Source organism: Rhynchophorus ferrugineus, unplaced genomic scaffold (assembly GCF_030347505.1).
Source record: "Rhynchophorus ferrugineus isolate W39M unplaced genomic scaffold, kcgeb_rfMv2 rfM1, whole genome shotgun sequence".
Classification (NCBI taxonomy): domain Eukaryota; kingdom Metazoa; phylum Arthropoda; class Insecta; order Coleoptera; family Curculionidae; genus Rhynchophorus; species Rhynchophorus ferrugineus.
In genome coordinates, this window is record NW_027472580.1 from 67,544,655 (window position 1) to 67,564,906 (window position 20,252).

The window sequence follows — 20,252 nt, forward strand, 5'->3', positions numbered from 1 at the left end:
AACTTTGATATTGCAGGTAGTAGCGAAATAGGTCTGTAAGATTCGACTTGTTTTGCAGGTTTGTCAGGTTTCTTGAGCATAATTATCAACTTTAAAGCATTCCGGGACATGCTTCAGCCTTAAACAGGCATTAAATATATATGTCAACATGATGATTGCTTTTCGCGGTTCTTTCAATAATCCAGGTGAAATGTCATCTATACCAAGTGCCTTTTTAGGATTGAGGTTATCAATTTCAGTGGCAACTTCCAGTGGAGAAATTAGATTTAGATCTACATCGGGTTGATAAACAGGAGATGTATCCATGGTAGATTCTATATCATTAGGTCGAAAAATGTTAGCTAAGTATTGTGCGAACAATTCAGCTTTTTCATTGTCGCGTCGAACCCATTCATTTCGATCATTTTTAATTGGCGGTACTCGAATAATTGGTCTTTTAAATCTTCGAGTTGCTTTCCATAGCGAATAATCTTTGTCTGCTTGTGGGCTTAATTCACTTAAATACTTTTGAAAGCAATTCTGTTTATATTCTTTGATCTTTTGATTCGTCTGATTACTAATTCTATTAAACGTAGTTTTGTCAGCAGCATTTCTGGTTCTGTGCCATACTCTTCTAGTTTTTCGCCTTTCTTTTATCATTTCTCTAATTTCGAGGGGGTAAAGTACTTGATATTCTGATTTCTCTCTTGCTATTGGGGTAGCATCTTTTGCAGCTGACCGAATTTGTTCAGTTATATGTTTGGTTTCTTGCTCAAGATCATCTATAGTTTTAAGTCTTACTTTTAAACTGATTTGTTCCTGCAGTATTAATCTGAATTTGTCCCAGTCAGTATATTTGTTGGTAAGATTAGGCTTTTTTGCTTTTCTTAGGATTGTCGCGCCCAGTGTTAACAATACTGGTGTGTGATCAGATGTTAGATCACACAAGCTTTCTGTACTAATTTGATTTAATGAGATGCCTTTTGTAATGTAGAAATCTAGCAGGTCTGGGACTTTATTACTGTCTGTGGGCCAGTAAGTGGGTTCGCGCCCTGAATGATAATTACAATTTGTAAGGTTAATGGCTTTGAGTAATTCGTTTCCTTTTCCAGGTATTATTATTCGTGAACCCCAAGCTGTATGTTTAACATTAAAGTCTCCACCAATAATAAACCGTGGGCCTAATTTTGAAAAGATATCTTTATATGTTGTTGTGTCATTTTATGTCTTGGTGGACTATATATAGCGCCAATATTTATTTCAGCCCCGTTTTTTTCGATACTAATTATCGTAGCTTGTATTTCTTCATTTTTAATCTCTTCTTGTTCGAAATGTTGTATATTTTGTTCAATTATTAAAGCTGTTCCCCCTCGAGCCCGTTCACTCGGGTGTAGTGTCCAGTAAGCATCATAACCCCGTATTTTAATATAGTTTTTTTTAGAAAAATGTGTTTCCGATATGAGAGCTATATCTATATTATTTGTTTTTAAGAATAATTCTAGTTCCCGGACTCTTTGATTTAGTCCGTTTGCGTTCCAAGTTATAATTCTTAAAAACGAATTACTTATTTTGGTTTCTCTTTAGCTTGTTTTGGGTAGTTTTCCCCAATCCGGATTTCTCCAATTTTTTCACCCTGTCTGCTAACTGACTGAATTTCTGTCTCATTTCAGTCTGGAATTCTTTGAGCAATTTCATCATGTCGACGATAGTTTGACAATTTTTTTATCATTTGATATTTTGGCGTTTATATTTTTGGTTTTTTTATTTTCAATGGTAGATGTTGTTTCAGAGTTTTTGGCTTTGTCAATTTGTCTTAAGCGTTGTTCTGCTGTAATTTTCTTTGGCTGGAGTTCTTTTTTTTGATATACTGCACATCCTTTATAATTGGCAGGGTGACCTTTTTCATTGCACAACACGCATGTCGCTACACCATTGCGTTGTTTTCTGCACTGAGTTGTGTGATGTTTACCGGCAAATTTCACACATCTTCGTTCCCTACTGCAAACATTTTTAGTGTGTCCAAGATTTTGACAGTTTGTGCATTGTGATATATTATTATTTTTCTTCGGAGGTTCCACTTTTATCCTACAGTCTGGTAAATAACTTATGTCGTATATATTTTTATTATTTTCGTTTTGTATCATGTCTACGTAGATCAACGGAAAATGTTTAATTTGTTTTTCGCCATTTACATTAGTTGTCTTTTTCGCTATAGGCGTGACGGTCACTACTTCGTGCCCGCAAGCCTGTAATTCCGATTTAACGTCATCCTGATTTGTTGTGGACGGTAATCCTCTAATGACTACTCTATACCACTTATCACTTTTTAACTGATAAGTGTGGTATTCGAGTTTATTGAATAAATTGTTTTTCTTCATCTCAATGAGATGCTTTTTTATATTCGTTTCATGTAGTCCGTTTCATTGCTAAGAGTTACGTTAATATAGTCGTTAGACAAAGCTTTAAACTGCACTCGGTCAGAGGCTACTCCCTTTATTTTTGATCTAAATACTTTGAAATAACGCATAAAAATGTATAAAATAGACATTTTAATCGTCCCAAAAATCATCCCCATCAAATCCCACTTTAATTGATTTAGCTCTTTGTGAGTGTTTTTCACATGAGTGTTAAGGTCCATGAGCGAAAAAAATCAAAGAGCTTTCCCGACAACCTGCCAGTATATCTGCCCATTCATTACCAATGATACCGACATGAGACTTGTCGCACAGTTTCCTATGGGTAGTGAAATCAGGTGGATTTACCCGAAGAGAAAATCCAACCATTCCCACTGGTATAAAATCAATAGAGTGTTTATGCAGCGTGGTAGTAAAGACTCGCCATCCTTATGGTCCTTGTCTATATGGTAAAGGACAATATCATCAGCAAAGATACGGAAATACAGGTACCTAGGAATAACTTGACTGATAACTTCCCTGAGGAACACTATTTATGAAATGGATGGTGAAATGACATAATTGGCACTGACTCATCAAGGAAAGACTTGAGAAAGCGATATATTTTGCAACCAAGATTCCGTTTGGCTAGTGTCCAATATTCTTGAGGGCTTCACCATATCAAATGCCTTTTCCATATCAAGGAAAACTGCAGTGGTATGCTTTTCCTGGTTGAAGCCGTTTACTAGGTCTGTCTCAAATTCAACCAGATGATCCAAAGTAGAGTATTTCTTGATGAATCCACATTTTTACTTGGATAGAAGGCTTTTGTTTATAATATAGTAAATCAGTCGATTGTTGGTGATGCGTTCCAACTGTTTACAGAGATAACTGGTTAGAGCAATTGATCTGTATCCAAATGTAGAATATCTTGGTTTCCCAGGTTTGTGGATAGGAATAAGTACGGACTGATTCCATGATGGAGGGATGTAACCATAATTTCAGAGCAAAAAGTTATTGAAAATGGGTGAGTTGGAGCGCATCGTTTAGTCCCGGAGTATCATTTTAGCATTCGAGAATGGCTAGTTTAATCTCCTTTAAAGAAATAGGACTATACAAAATGTCATCAACATGGATCGGCTCATTGTGAATAGGAGACTCACTTGGGTGTTTTGTAAAAGTGAGATAGGAACGATCGCCCAAAGCTGTTCATTTTCAAATGAATGGTTGGAGGTTTAAGGGGAGTAGGAGGGAAAGTGGCCTCAGTGGCGTTTGTAACAACGGGGTCACATTGGGTGCCACATGACACCGTTTTTTTTCCCAGTTGAAACTTTTTGGGCGAAAGGGGGGTTGGTTTGCTGCCTCAATTTTCTCTTGGCTTCTAAATATGATACTCGTTCAACTATCTTGATTTTATTTATCTCATATTCAATTTTATAAACTGGGCATCCCCTATATAGGAGAGAATGCTCTCCTGAACAATTTATACATGTCGGGGTAGGCAAACCGTGTCTGCGTGATCAGGCTTTCCACAAGAAGGACATACTTTGACATCTGTGCAAGTTATAGAAACGTGGCCAAATCTTTGACAATTGAAACATCGATGTGGAGCTGGAATATATGGTCTAACTTTTAGTGAGTACCATCCTGTTTTTACTCTTTCAGGAAATTTGTGTAGTTGATGAAAAGAGAAAATTAAGCTAGCGGTATCACCTTTTTAGCGGTTGTAATACGTCAACAGCTATCACTCCTTGATTTTTCATGTTATCCAAAATTTCATCAATACTACAATTTTTTAAGTTATAGCACTTAATCACTTGTCTTAATGTATTTAATGTCTTGTGTGTTTCAACAGAAATTTCAAACTGTCCTGATTTTGACATATTGTTTTGAGCTCTATTTTTAACCATTATTAACAAGTCACTGTTTCTCAGTTTTCTAACACTCGCTAGATTACCAATAGAATCCCTTAGATTCTTATGAATTATAAATGGAGGGACTGAGCTAAAAGAATCATTCACTCTCTTTTAACAATGAAATATTTGTTGTAAAATATTTGGTTATAGCCGGTCTCAAGCAACACTATACGTGGTCTCTTCAGAGTGGGAAACTCCTCCGGATGAAAAGCGGGAGCGGGTAACCAGTAACATTTACCTGCATCCCAGCCTGGGAGAGGACCAGGGGTACTGCACAGAAGTCGGCTGACGGACAACAGGCGCCTAAGCGACAACCTGCTACATTGTACGGTACTAGAGCTCCATGATCTTGCACCGTAAGGCTTAAATAATTTAATGAACTGGAGCACATACGAACACAAGACTAGGACCTCGGGGATATTAAACCCGAAACAGAGGTGCAAGGTGCAAAACAAGATTTACACACTGCAGCTATGTCCCTTGAGATAACTCGGGTCCTGGGGCGTGACTCCCCGATTCCAGACCAGAAAGACTGGGTCTCGTGCGGATTGTTATCGTTTACCTTGATTTCATCATTCACACTACACAACAAGTTAGCATAATACAGAATATCTAATACAGAATAACATTTATATGCACCCAAAAAAGACATGCCGTGACCTTCAGAGTAATTCCCATAGATAATCTACGTCAACACTGAATTTTATTAATGTGTCAAACAATATCAAACACTTGATTAGGCATCTTGGCGACACCGTTTTTACTTTGTTCTGAACTTCATTTGATCGATCACCGCTTAATGCTTGTCTCAGCAGCTTCACGGTCTCACCCTATATTTAAAATTGGCATGTAACATAGCTTTGCTTTAATATTAGTAGATCTGAAATCTGAAATGTAAATATTATGTCACATAAGAAACGTTTTCTATATTTACGAATTTAGTTGGTTGAACAATTGAACTGAGTTAAAATCCGCAAATGTCATTTGGCGTATCAGATAAATGAAAAGTGCCATTTTAGGTAACAATCAATTAAATGCGTATAATTAATGTTATAATTATAGATATTATTCCAAGGTTACACATAAATAATAAAACGTGTATATAAAATACGAATATAACATGCGATTATGACAAAAAATATAGTGGGTCTGCTTCGTCTTAATACGTGTTTTCTTTAGCATCTTGAAATTTGCGGACATTTCTAGCACTACTATTCCTATTCAAAAAAATGTTTTATTATATTTGTACGTGTTTCCGTATATATTTTTTCCAGGCATAGGAGAAATTCCTCCACCACCACAAGAAGATGTTAGTCCTTGGGATAATAGGCAGATAGCTGTGGATGCTTTCACTCTTATGCACTATGATTTAAATGTTTGCACAAACTCATTACAGGTAATTGTTCAATAATTTTGTTTAAATACCTGAGAATTAATACAGGGTATTTTCTACATATGTACATACTTATAGTATGCGATGCTTCTGGACATTATCAATAACCTTTTGCTATATGTGGAACCTCATCGTAAAGAAGCTCTGGAAAAACTTGCTAGAATGCGCTTGCAATTGCTTTTACATAGTTTTGAGGATCAACGACGGCCGATACAAGAAAAGCAAACTATTGTACGAAATATAATTAATAAGCTTAGAAGATTGGAGAAAGATGCATATCTCGTTAACAAAGCATTTGAAGATAATCCAGATGATGTTGGTCTTAAACAAGAGTTGGATCGACTTGATAGACAAGTAAATTGTTTTGCTTCGTTAGGGTTTTATGATATGTTATTATCAATTACTATTCTACTCATGATAAATATATATTTTAGATGCATGATTGTAAAATTAATTTGAATACTCAAAGCGAAGAGTTGGATATGATGCTGTCGTGTTATAAAGAGACGCAGTTACTAGCAAATGCAAAAATGGCTACTACCAGGAAGGATAAACCTCTGACTGTCGTCCGATCTAATGAAATATGTTTCAAACATGCTCAGTGGAGACTTACGGAAGCCGATGGGCAAATTGGTATAGCTGATTTAGTTCTAAGTAATTTTTTGTAAGTTAACATTCCTTGAATGACAATTTTGGTGAGAAATTTTTTTTAGGTATACTAAAAATTCAAAATCGGACGATTCAGTGGAGCATTTGTTAGAGTTAGGTTACTTAAGAATGACTAATTTATTACCCAATGAAATTTACAAAGAAATTTTATGTCCGACAGAAATTCAGTATGATATGCCAATAGAACATAAGGTACCAAAGCTGGTTTTATTTAGTTGCATTTTAACAACATATGTTTTTTAATAATGAAAGAATTAATCCCATTTTTATTTTTGGTAAAGATTTGCTACACAGCGTATATATACAAACAATGGGATACTAGTTATATTTTTATTTGTAGCCGGTGTTCTGAAAGAGTCACTGATTCTTAGCTTCGTTAATATTATTTCTTCCATTCCTTAAGTTACTCTTTGCAATTTATTTAAAAACATAAGTTTAATAATCAATGAATTATTGAACTTGAATGGACTATGAAAGGGAAACCAATTGGGCAAATTTTAAAATTCGATTCTACACAGATTTTCGTGCGAAAATTCTTAATTTTTTATTTGACATACTTGCGTCCACTGTAATTAGTTACCTTTTGATCTGTATCACATCTGCACATATTTTGCATCTGTAATTAAAAATAAATTTTCGAAATGCAAATATTCCTTACTATTGTTAAAAACCTGTTTAGGATATGACCACAATGTCTTTTCACTAAATACAATTTTGGATTCAATGTACTGCTTCTTAGATGCTCAAATATATCTGATACTTTTAGTAAAACATATTCAGCATTTTATATTCCATCAATTTGTTTGTATTGTATGTAATAACTGCATTGTATATAATAATTGTATTGTCCTATAACAAGTTTAATTTTTATAGAAAGTTTTGAGAATATTTTGTCGTGAAAAACCACCTGTTGGAGGAATATCAGTTAAGGAACATTTTGAAATTAATTTGGTTCCACTAACTATAGGTAAGCCATATAAGTCTTAATATGAATAGTTATAAAATATATTCAGTATTATTTAATATATATATATATATATATATATATATATATATATATATATATATATATATATATATATATATATATACTAATAAAACATAAGTATTTGGGTGATATATAACTTAAATCTGTATATATGAATATGTTGCACTTATATTAATTATTTATTCTCATTAGGTTTAACAAAAAAATTCTATAATACAATGATGAAGTTTTCATTCCCTGAAAGAGATACAGAAGCTGCAGAATTTAATGACAGAGCAAGTGAAGATGGTGATGATAGGGAGGTTAAAGCTAAAAAGGGCAAGTCGAAAAAAAGTCGCGACTCTAATTTCTATGTTCATATAGACGATGTAGAGAAAATGAAGGTATGGAGTGTATTTTCCATAGTTATTATACAATTATCATATCTCAATTACTTTACATGCTTAGGTTGTCGTCAGCAATTAACATACTTCATACAGTGAATATGAAATACTGATGAGTTAAGTTTTATTGTATAATATATTTTTGTAGGAAAGAGCAGAAAAAAATAAGTTATTTGTTTACATAAAAATACCAGAAGTACCAGTTAAAGTTAGTTACAAAGGATCCAAAGAGAAAAATTTAGAAGATCTTAGAGATGTTTCTATTGTCATCCCAACATTGGAATATCATAACATGACATGGACATGGTTAGACCTTCTTATGGCAATAAGGAATGATACCAAAAGAGTGATTTTATCTCAAGCAATTAAACAGAAGCTGCAGTTGAAAAGAAATACAGGAACAGGGGAAGATAGTACAGCGCCACAAGAAGAGGATAAAGCTAAAATGCTGCTAGGTGCAAGGCATGTAAGTATATATTTTGTATTCTTTGAATTGGCGCTTTTAATGTTCTAGTTATTTATAATATATTGTTAGTTTTGCATTCAATACATTATATATATTATACATTATATTTTTATATGATTATATAATTTTAGGCACCAGAAAGTAAAAGTATTAGAAAAGGAGTTAGTGGAGTTTTCAAATTAGGTAAATCATAAAAGGAACCACATATTTATTCAACTTGAGATACTTAACTATTATATTCGCTTATTTTTGTAACACATCTCATATTAAAACATTATAATTAATAATTTATTATAATTATTATGTTGTGATTAATTAGGTATTTTGGCTTCTAATTTTGTTTAGGTATATCTGTAATATATTTATGTTTTTAATATATAGTTTTTTGGAAACTCCGAAGTTTATATAAGTATTTTTAATAGATTGGAAGATACAAATTTATCATTGAAAACAAACATCTTTTGAATTTCTAGACTATGTCTTCTATTTCGTCAAATAAGGCATCTATCAACTATTATTTGTCTAACATAGAAGCAAGAGTTTATATATCTAGAACTTACCTTTTGTGCAGGATATAAAGTTCCGCAAAGGATAGTTTCTAGGAAGATCAATTAGTTAGAACTTATTCTAATAATTGAAGGAATGGAAGGTTAAACAACTATATCTATACGTGAAAATTATATCTATAGGTGATGAGGTACCTGTACATGTAAACAACCTAACCTGATTATTAATTTTTATGGTTTTAATATACCTCTATATATAATAACATTCGTCTATAGATATATTATAACAGAGTATTATTGAGTTATTCAGTGTATATATTACTTTTGCTGTTTGATTTGAAGAAACCTATAGGTTAAACTATTTAAACGCTTTTAGATAATTATGGTAATTCTACTCCGTCGTATCTAAAAAGAGGAAAAATGGCTATTACACTGTATTGCGAGCTGCTTTAACCAATTACAACTGTTATTGCAGATGTCTGTCAATGCCAATAAAACAAATTATATGATGAATTGTTGAACAGCAATAGCGAGTAATAGATGCAAAATCATCCTCTTATATGTCACATCATACTCACCAAACATAGCGCCTTCTGATTACTATTTCTTGAGGTTGATGGATAATGGCTTGGTTAACACATGGTTTTTAAATGCTGAGAAGTGCAAAAATGGGATTGCTGTTATACCAGCAACGTTTTAGCCACATCGAAAGAAATCCCGAAAGTTTTCAGAACTGACATCAACTCACAGAAAACAGTAGGTTATGATTTAATAACTGGACAATAATCCCCTTATTATAAAACTTACCAACTTTATTAATGCAGTATATCAACTAAAACATGTCCCAGATGTTGGGAAGGTGGTTAATTAGATCTCGTAACCCATTAAATTACATTATTATAAGCCATTCTAGAATCCAAAAAGAATATGATCCCAAAACCAGAACTGCTTAATGAACTAAAATATCACAGACCAATGTCACTAGTAAAGGTAATAGAGTGAGTTAAAAAACGCTTATTGAAAATATTAAAACCAATTATATAAATAAAAAAAATCTAATAGCTGTCTATCGGTTTGGTTTTATTCACTAGGTGTATAAAATCACGAACGTTATTAGAAAATCGAAGATAAAACAAAAAAGGCTTAGCTATATTCTTGGATTAATACAGCTTCAGAAAATGCTACTAAAGGCACAGAAACTCGTAAACTCTCACATCTCAACCAGAATGTTTACAGTAAAGCAAGAAGAAATATTTTCTATAATAAAATTAGCTAAAGAAAAAATACGACAGGAAAATATAATGTGGTTCAATTTTTTACCTTGTTTACACATTTGATATACCACAAATGGAAAATATCACCATAGCTACATTTGCTGATGAAATTGCAATATTTGCACTTTGATTGTTTCTATCGGTAGGCATAAGATATTTATGTTGCAACTATTAGGGTATACATAGTATATTACACCACAAGGGCCGAAAGTTGAATTTTCGGCCCTGCTCGTCATGATCATATGATGTCATGAATCATAACGAGCAGGACCAATATTTTAATTCAAATATCTCAAATACAAATACCTCCCCAATAAATTTGAGGATTGAATGAAAGAAGCTTTAAAACTCAAAAGATTTGAACGGACATTAATAGAGCCAGAAAATCGAAAAAAAATCAAATAACTACTCTATGGCATTACCTAACAGTTGTCAAGCTAACATAAAAACAGTCCTCACCCTCAGTTTGAATAAATTTATCAACGTAGAGTGATAGTCTCTATGAGACTACAGGGAAGTGAAGAAGATTGGGACGTGATTAGCTCGTTATATACATACGCGTTCCAATAATCTGCATCTGGTTATATTTATAATTTGCTAATTTCATGTTTATGTTTTTGCCTACTTGTTAATTTTCTATAGAAAAAAAAACGTTAGTTCTTTATTGATAATAGAAAAAATTAACAAATTGTAACGAAGCTGGGACGACATATTGAATTTATGAATTAATATATAAATCTCAGTAAGTATCTCTTCATTCGATACGTTTTCGTACTAAAATTAAAATAAGAAAGAATCATTAAAATTATCAAAACTACGAGCGTATTTTAATTTTCCAAGCTCACATCATATCAATATTCCTCGATATTGTTTTTAGTGGTTATTAAAAATATAATATGTAAGCATGTACTTTTGGTAAGGAATGGTACTGGCACTGTTACAGAATATTGGGTCAAAAAACAAAACGCAAAGGAAATGCATCAATAATATATGAATATACCAAATATACCATATTTGACATCAATTTTGTTTTGTTTCTTTCATTCTCAATAATATTTTAACTACATCTATTAAAAGCTTTGATGTATTAATTTTAAAGTATTTAATGAATAAAAATATACATTAATAAATTTGAGGAAAATAATAAGTATTCATTGATACAAATTTAATTTTATTTTGAGTCAAGGTTTTTAATATTCAATCAAACTAATTGTCTATCACATAACTATTGATAGCTATAATCGCATTGTGATGAATTGTTTTTAAAAAAGAAACAATAGCATTATCTAAAATTACTTTTCCACTGGAATATGTAAACAATAAAAAACGTCATACGTAACCAAACTAAATGTTATTCATTTTATTTAAAGTTCAGTTCCAACCTTCGTGGGGTGAAGACGTATTTGCAATACGCTCCAAGCTCTAGAAAGTTACCTTTCTTTAAAAAAACCCAGTATTTTATTCCGGTTATTTAATTGAGTGTTAAAAACGCATAACAAATGCGGCTATCCGTCTCTCAGCGGACCTAAAGTGTAGTGAATACGTTTTTACGTGACCAGACAAAAAGACTGCATCTCATTTTTATTAGTGTTTTAAAATTATTTCCCCTTATTTTACAACAGCCCTTTTGAAATTCATTTATAATATTTTTGGTCAAAAACTAGTGCAAGAAATAATACGTAAGTGAAAATGAAGTGCGTGAAATAAACAATGTATTTATTTTATTTTTTAATCCTCTGGAAATAAATAAAATAAAATATTAAAAATCTAAAAATGGTAAACTACAGCGATTCAACCAGATCACCTGTGCACTTTAATATGAGATTAGAACAATCAACAATAACGCAAACTTCACCATTAGAATGGACTACAGTCATTAATAAAAAAACGATTGAGAAGCCCAGAAGAAGAAATTGCGAGAAGACAAACAGGGATCAGTGACTATTGGTTACAGAAACCAATAGAGACAAAAAACAGCTTTAGCAACCTATTGGAAGAAATTGAAGAGAATACAACCAAGCCCTGAAAAAGTTGTTTCCAAACCACCACCAATAACAGTCTATAAGGTAGAAGTAATAAAACACATCCATGACCTATTGAAAACTATAACTACGAACTACACAATTAAAACAGTGAGCTATGAAACAATAAAAATTCAATTGTTCGAAGCGGAGCACGTTAAAGTTCTAGTAAAAGAACTAGGCGAAAGAAACAAGCAGTATCATACATTCAGGCCTAAATCCGAGAGAACATTTAAATTCGTGTTAAAAGGATTACATCACGGGGCGGACTTTAACACCATCAAGGTAGCACTAGCTGAACAAGGCCACGATGTCGTAAATGTTCATAATATACGACATCGCACAACGAAAACCTCTACCTATGTTCTATATTGACTTAAAACCTAATGGAAATAATAAAGCGGTATATGAAATCACCAAATTAGAAAACAACATTATTAAATGCGAGCCACCATACATAAAAAGAATTATACCACAATGCACGAGGTGTCAAGCGCACGGGCACACAAAACTTACTGTCGCAAATCATTTAGATGCGTAAAATGTGCAGGTGAACACAAAACAGGAGATTGTACTTGTAAAGTTCACGATGAAAAGTGAAATGTGCTAATTGTAACAGAAATCATCCAGAGAACTGCAAGGGCTGCGCAGTTCACAAACAACTGCACCAGAAACTATATCCTACCTTAAGAGAAAAAAGGCACCAACCGCAACAAAACAATCCACACTTACCAGTCTACCCACCAGACCAAGTCAACCAGACATAACTTATGCGCAAATGGTTGAAAATGGTTCAACACAAAAGCGAGAAACCACATCACAACCTATTGAAACTAGCAGCGACATCTCTAGATTAGAAAACAGGATGGCCAAACTAATGGATCAATTGAATACGATGCTTGGCCTACTCACAACCGTCGTTGTGACTTGCTTAATGCCTGAAACCATTAGCTACAACATCGCCGTCTGGAATGCCAATGGGCTCCAACAACACGCCAGGGAACTAAAAATGTTCGTAACTGAACAAAGTATTGATATTATGATGGTCCGAAACACATTTTACGGACAAACATTATTTGAAAATTCCCATATATAAACTTTATCGTACAAATCACCCTGATGATAAGGCACATGGGGGTACAACCATAATCATTCGAGATGATATAAAGCATTTCGAAAAAGAAAAATTCCGTAAAGACTACCTGCAAGAAACCAGTATAACCATAGAGGAAGTCCATGGACCATTAACAAGTCTGCAATTTATTGCCCACCAAAACATAACAACAAGGCAGAACATTTTCAAGAATTCTTCAGTACGCTAGATAGTAGATTTATAGCCGGAGGAGATTACAATGCAAAACATTTAATGTGGGGTTCAAGAATAATAACCTCAAAAGGTAGAGAACTGCTAAAAGCAATAAAGACAGATCATTTACAACATATCTCTACTGGTGAACCAACATATCTCTCTAAACTTACCGTTACAAACTGAAATTGACCTAGAAATGGCAACAATAAACATTACAAAAAATATACAGGAGACAGCATATTCCGCGACTTCTAACAATGAAATATTTCCAAGAAAAAATATACATATATCATGTACAATACAGAAAAAGATAGCAGAAAAAAGAAAGTTACGAGGGATTTGGCAACAGCAAAGGACTGAAGAGAATAAGAGAAAATTTAATAGGGCAATAAAAGAGCAGAAAGAACTAATTCAAAATAAACAAAAGCAAGGCATTCAAGAATACGTAGAGAATTTGACACCAACTGAGGCTACAGACTATTCATTGTGGAAAGCAACAAGAAAGCTTAAGAGACCCCAGCAGCATAACCCACCTATTAAAACAAGCGAAAATAATTGGGCTAGAAGCAATAAAGAAAAGGCCGACATTTTCTCAACCGACACAGAATGAATCAAGATGGCGGGATCTTCATCCTGTCCGGATGGCATTAGTACGAGCATGCGCCGTAGGGCTCAATACAATTTACAGGAAACTGCTTAATATCTGCTTATGCAACCATATATACATGATGTAAGCGCATCCACCCAATTATTTATATATTCAACATTCGCCCATCCTGACTTCGCAGCGTCCTCGCAAGACTTCACTCCGGCTGCTCTTGGAACATTGTAATTGGTGGTTTTGGTCTTTCTATAATGGCAACATAGTATTTACTACATGATCTTTTAAAATGTCTTACCTTGATGATTTCTTCCTTCATCGTTTCATTTTATACCTTCCATGCAGTTTGTTTTATAACTTCTGTGAAGTCAATTTTATACTTTTTAGCTGAACTGCCGCCAATGTTTTCGGTGAGGTTCAACTGCCAGACTCCATTTTAACTTCTCTGAATGGCCTGGTGCATTATGTGCTTCTTCTTCTCCTGCTATGTTTCTAACGAACCTTATAATTTATATCCTTTTGCATTTGATATTTAGAATTTTACATCCAACAATAGTCTAAACTATTTACTTGAAATAATTTGCCAATTTCCACATTGTTTAATAGCTTTGCACCTTTATATTCTTAAGTTCTACTTCGATCTCCAAAACTATATTTCTTGTTTCGTTTATTGCTTTCCAAGTAAATATTATTTTAATTACATTTACTTTATATCATGTTTACCTTGTATGCTTATTATTTACTTTGCCCAACTATAAACTGTTTATCCTTATTGTTTTTCTGCAAACCTTTGTTGAATTTTACTTTCACACTATTCTTGTTCGTGTATTTCATTACTTGATTTATATTTTGATCATTTTTCACTTTTAACTAAATTGTATATATCTACCTATATGACCATTGTTCTTGATCACTGTCTTTTTAATAGATTTATTTTATATTCCATGTATTCATTAAAATATATACATTCTTGTATTTGCGTTTAAAAGTTAATTTATTCTCTGATTAGTTGCTGCCTTTTAACAAAAGTTTCGTAAGTTATTGTTATGCTGCCTTCATTTCGATCAGAATCATATTGAATGTATGTATATACAATAATTATTAAATTTATAATTCCAATTTTACCTTATGTCCCTAGTGTAAGCGTTTACCTATGATTATATCCATGTCTAGAGAATTATTGACTAAAGTAGGTGATTTCTCGAACAGAAAGTTGTTAATTCAGGTTAAAATCAAGCATCAGATCCTTCAAAGATACAACCTTTAAATTGATAATAATCTCAAGCCATATCTAAATACAAAATTCATGCAACTACAATTCAATACTACAATGCACATTCATTAGATTTAAGAAGGTTGTTCTGCTATTTTTTTATGTTAATTATATAATATTCCATTTCAGAAAATCACCAAAATTAAAAGAATTTGGATTAGCTTACATTAGATAAATTCAAGTTATAAAACTTTTTGTTTTGTTTAATTCTCAATTATTTAACTTATTTAATTAATTTATAGATAATTTGACAAATGAAGTGTGAAGATGTGTGTGAAGAATATTTTCTTTAAAATATTTGATTTTAATCATTTGCTATTTTATATATTTGTAACAAAATATAAACTATACAATTACTGTATTTTCAATATCAATAATATCTTCAAGATTATTATTAAATTAGACTACCATTTTGATTTTCTTCCCAAAATATTTTTAATTTACTGAACTAAACTATCCATTTGAAGCCTTTATTTGTATTCATTTATTCAAACTATTCACATATTGATATCATCTTTTGTCAGCCCTAACTTTGAATTAAAATTTTTAACTTCAAAATTTTTCAAGAATGTTATTACAGCAGTACAATGTCGCCTGAAAATATTGCAATCTTGCTCTATAAAATTTCCTTCGTCTGAGGATTAAAAATCTGTCAAACTGCTGTTTGAAAGTTTATTTTAAAATTCTCAGAATGTATCATACTAATTCAAAATGCATTGATATTAACCAAAAACATAGTGTTTATAGGAAATATCATTATGCTACGATTGGGCTTTTATTAATTAAATTTAAAACTTTGACAATTGTATTATCTTGTGCCTATTTTTCGGGAATTTATGATATTTAACTTGAAATAAAAATTATATAGCAACATCATTATTTAACATAATTTATCATTTAGCATTTTTACTTAATTTTGAAAATTATGAATTATTTATCTGAAATTATTTAGCGACTGATCAGATTATCCTATTAATTATGTATTTTAATGAATTATGTTTGTTTTTAAATTGAACAGTCATAATTGGTATGTTTGTTGATTACAAATTATTTAAATCTGGTTTGAAATTAATAAAGTCTATTCTTTCTAATTTTTACATAAAGATATCTCGATTCCTAATTTTGCGTTATTGTATACTAATTTTGGCTGATTTAATAACAATGATTACTTTACCCCTATCTTACATACATCTTACAAAGTTTACTGTGGATTAATTTGCTGTTTTCCATGATATCTTCAAAATATTCTTTCAATTGGTCCGATTATGTATGAATGCTGTTGGTTCCTTCTTTTCTTGTGTCCTTGTAAACTGCCAATGGTTTATTTTCTAACCTCTATCTGCTTTTCTATATTAATGTACTCGAAACAAAACACTAATTAGTTTTAATCCAAATTCATGTGGATTCACTACTTATACTACCAAACCAATGTTTTCGAGCATTCTCTTATCTTACTAAATTGTGTACATCAATAGGATGTCTATCTTACTTGTGTCAATCTTGTGTACTGGTAATACTTAATGATTGTGCTTGCTAGTGACTTGCTTCTAAAACCTGGCCATACGTTCATCACTTCTTTGATATAAACCTTATTGGCTGTATATTTGCTGAAATTTTGTTAATAGTTCTTCATTTTGATGGCTCGTTGACAACCACCGTGCTAGCGGCTTGTCTACTATTCTTCATAATTTTGATAGCTGGTTTGTTGACCTTTACCTTATTACCACCTGGTTGTTAACATACATTTTGGTGTACCCCTTTTAGACAGCTTATTTGTCAACATGGCAACCTGTTTGTGGTCAGTTGTCTAGTTGGCGACAGCTACTAGTTTCCCCCTAATGATGGCAGTCTGATTGCAGACGCCCATTAGGTTGGCATGACTGTTGCTGCTGTTCTTGATGTTAATAGTCTAATTGCAGACAACTATCTTATCGGCCTGGAAGCTAATACTGACTCTAATAATGCCCTGATTTCAAAGGTCTATCTGATTGCCGTGCGTGCTGTTGGCCCCGTGTTGGTAGCCTGACTGCAGACATTCATCTGGTTGTAATGAATGATGCTGCCCCCATATCGGTGGCCTGACTGCAGTTATTCAACTGGTTCGCTTGGCTGTGCGTGTTCACTGGAGTGTCTGCTTGGCGGTTCTGCAGATGTTCGTTTTGTCAAGCTAGATGTTAATACTCACTGTAATCGTGGCTTGATAGACTATCTGTATTGGTTGCGGAGGCCTCTGTGATGGTGGTCTGATTGTAGACCTCAATCTGATTTCTCTAACTGCTTCTGTCGGCCATGGTGAAAGCTTGATGGGCGGACAAACTTTTTGTTCGTCTGACTGCATGCATCCCCTGTGATGGAGGACTGGCGGCCGATATTCATGTGAATGTAGTGACTGCTATTGTCGTCCGTAATGGAGACCTGACTGTAGACATTCAACGTATCTCATGGTGACCACCGGTTGGTTGGCCCCATTTTGCTAGCAGCCTAATTGTAGACGTTCATAGAAACGTCGTTCGTGATGGCCACTCATTAGTTGGCCCCTCTTGCTAGCAGCCTGGTTGTAGACGTTTATGGAACGTCACTGGTGGTGGCAACAGGTTGGTTGACCCCCCTCTTGCAGGCAGCCGTGTTGTAGACGTTCATAGTAACGTCTCTGATGATGATGGCCGATTGACTGGCCCCTGTTTGGTCAGTATGCTTCATATTGGCGGCTAATTTATTGTCGCTTGCATTGGTGACCCTAGTTTGTTATTCATCTCGTTGGCGTACCCCACATAGGTATGTACCTGCTGCAAGCTTTCTCGCTGTGTCACCGTGCCTGATGATTTTGTAGTGGTCTCTTGGATGAGCAGCTCGTCTGCGATGGCTCCACAAGGTTGGTAGCTCATATGTGTGGCCCCCTTGGTTGGCTACACTTCTGCTGCGTTCCCCCTGTTTAATGGAATGCTCGTTGTGGACCCCAGGTTGGCGGGACGCTCATTGTGGACCTTCCTGGTTGATGGAACGCTCGTTGTGACCCCCTCAGGTTGACGGTCAGCTCGTTGTGGACCTTCTGGGTTAAAGGAACGCTCGTTTTAGCCCCCAGGTTGGTGGATAGCTCGTTGTGGACCTTTTCGATAGGAGAAACGCTTGTTGTGGATCCTCCAGGTTGGTGGGCAGCTCGTTGTGGATTTTCTAGGTTGAAGGAACGCTCGTTGTGGACTCCAGGTTGGTGGGCGGCTCGTTGTGGACCTTTTTGGTTAAAGGAACGCTCGCTGTCGCCCCCAGGTTGGTGGATAACTTGTTGTGCACCTTCTTGGTAGGAGAAACGCTCGTTGTGGACCCTCAGGTTGGTGGGCAGCTCATTGTGCACCTTCTAGGTTGAAGGAACGCTTGTTGTGGACCCAAGGCTGGCAGACGACTCGTTGTGGATCTTCTAGGTTGAAGGAACGCTCGTTGTGGACTCCAGGTTGGTGGGCGGCTCGTTGTGGACCTTTTTGGTTAAAGGAACGCTCGCTGTCGCCCCCAGGTTGGTGGATAACTTGTTGTGCACCTTCTTGGTAGGAGAAACGCTCGTTGTGGACCCTCAGGTCGGTGGGCAGCTCATTGTGCACCTTCTAGGTTGAAGGAACGCTTGTTGTGGACCCAAGGCTGGCAGACGGCTCGTTTGTGGATCTTCTAGGTTAAATGAATACTCGTTGTCGCCCCAGGTTAGTAGATAGCTCGTTGTGCACCTTCTTGGTAGGAGAAACGCTCGTCAGGTAGGCAGCATGCATGTTGTGGGCCCCTCGAAGAGGCTGCACGCTGACCCCAGGTAGACGGCACGCGTCAATTATTTATATATCCAACAAATGATTCTTAAACCAGGAAAAATATCAAAAGATGTGACCTCCTACCGGCCTATAAGTTTATTACCGATAATCTCGAAAGTTTTCGAGAAAATATACATCAAAAAGCTAAACTATATAATAGAAAAAAGAAAAATTAATCCAGAACATCAGTTTGGGTTTCGCAATAAGCATGGGACTATAGAACAAGTGCACAGACATGTCAACAAAATTAACACTGACCTATATGCCAAAAGATATTGTTCTGCTGCTTTTCTAGATATATCTCAGGCTTTTGAGAAAGTATGGCATACGGGCTTGCAGGTTAAACTAAAGAAACTTCTCTCTCATCCGAACTATCAGTTACTAAAATCGTATTTCACTGATAGACATTTTATTGTAAATCAAGGCGATGAACATACCGAATTAAATCCCATATATTCGGGAGTTCCGCAGGGTCCAGTGCTGTATCTTCTGTATATGGCCGATCTGCCCACCACAAAAATAACTACTGTGGCAACATACGCTAACGACACAGCAATCTTTGCATCCCATGAAGGTCCGGTCACAGCATCAATAAACCTACAAATCCACCTGGATGAAATACAATTATGGTTGAAGACATGGCGCATTAAAGTCAATGAAACAAAATCCACCCATGTAATCTTTACCCTGCGTAGAAGAACATGTCCACCAGTGAATATAAATCATCGTCAACTCCCCCAAGCAGAGCAAGTTAAATATCTTGGTATGCACTTAGATCGACGTCTAACCTGGAAGAAGCACATACTCTATAAACGAAAACAACTTGGACTGAAATGATATCAAATGTATTGGCTCATCGGGCGCAAATCCAAGTTATCATTAGATAACAAGGTGTTGCTGTATGAGTCTATACTCAAGCCTATTTGGTCATATGGAATCCAACTATGGGGTACCGCTAGCAAATCTAATATATCCATCATTCAACGGTTCGAAAATAAAGTGTTGCGTGCCATTGTTGATGCTCCGTACTATATTTCAAATAAATGATACACCGCGATATTCCTCTAGAACCTATAACGAGTGTAATTCAACGTGTTTGTGTGAAGTACTTCAAAAGAGTGTCAGTGCATCCCAATGTACTCGCTAATCAGCTAAATATGCGACGTGATAGTGAAATGCGTAGACTAAAACGTTTAACACCACCTGATTTGATTACTGGACATATATAAACTTTAAAATAAGCTTTAGAATAAGACTAATTAATTAAAATAATATTTTATACAGAAGATCGCT

General features: G+C 34.5%; 1 protein-coding gene across 3 annotated transcripts in view; it reads left to right on the forward strand.

Moving 5' to 3' along the window:
• The window catches only part of hob (bridge-like lipid transfer protein family member hobbit), a 42,106-nt gene extending 33,545 nt beyond the window's left edge, over positions 1–8,561 (forward strand). The window contains exons 31-38 of one of the 3 annotated variants that reach the window (XM_076419304.1): positions 5,563–5,684; positions 5,760–6,035; positions 6,116–6,345; positions 6,395–6,542; positions 7,224–7,317; positions 7,531–7,721; positions 7,870–8,187; positions 8,319–8,561. In XM_076419304.1, the coding sequence (XP_076275419.1) occupies positions 5,563–5,684; positions 5,760–6,035; positions 6,116–6,345; positions 6,395–6,542; positions 7,224–7,317; positions 7,531–7,721; positions 7,870–8,187; positions 8,319–8,381 (1,442 nt within the window). In that variant the 3' untranslated portion in view covers positions 8,382–8,561. Of the gene's footprint in view, positions 1–5,562; positions 5,685–5,759; positions 6,053–6,115; positions 6,346–6,394; positions 6,543–7,223; positions 7,318–7,530; positions 7,722–7,785; positions 8,188–8,318 lie in introns of those variants that run through there. The other 2 variants (XM_076419312.1, XM_076419321.1) reach the window with 2 other exon arrangements.
• The last annotated feature ends 11,691 nt before the right edge of the window (positions 8,562–20,252 follow it).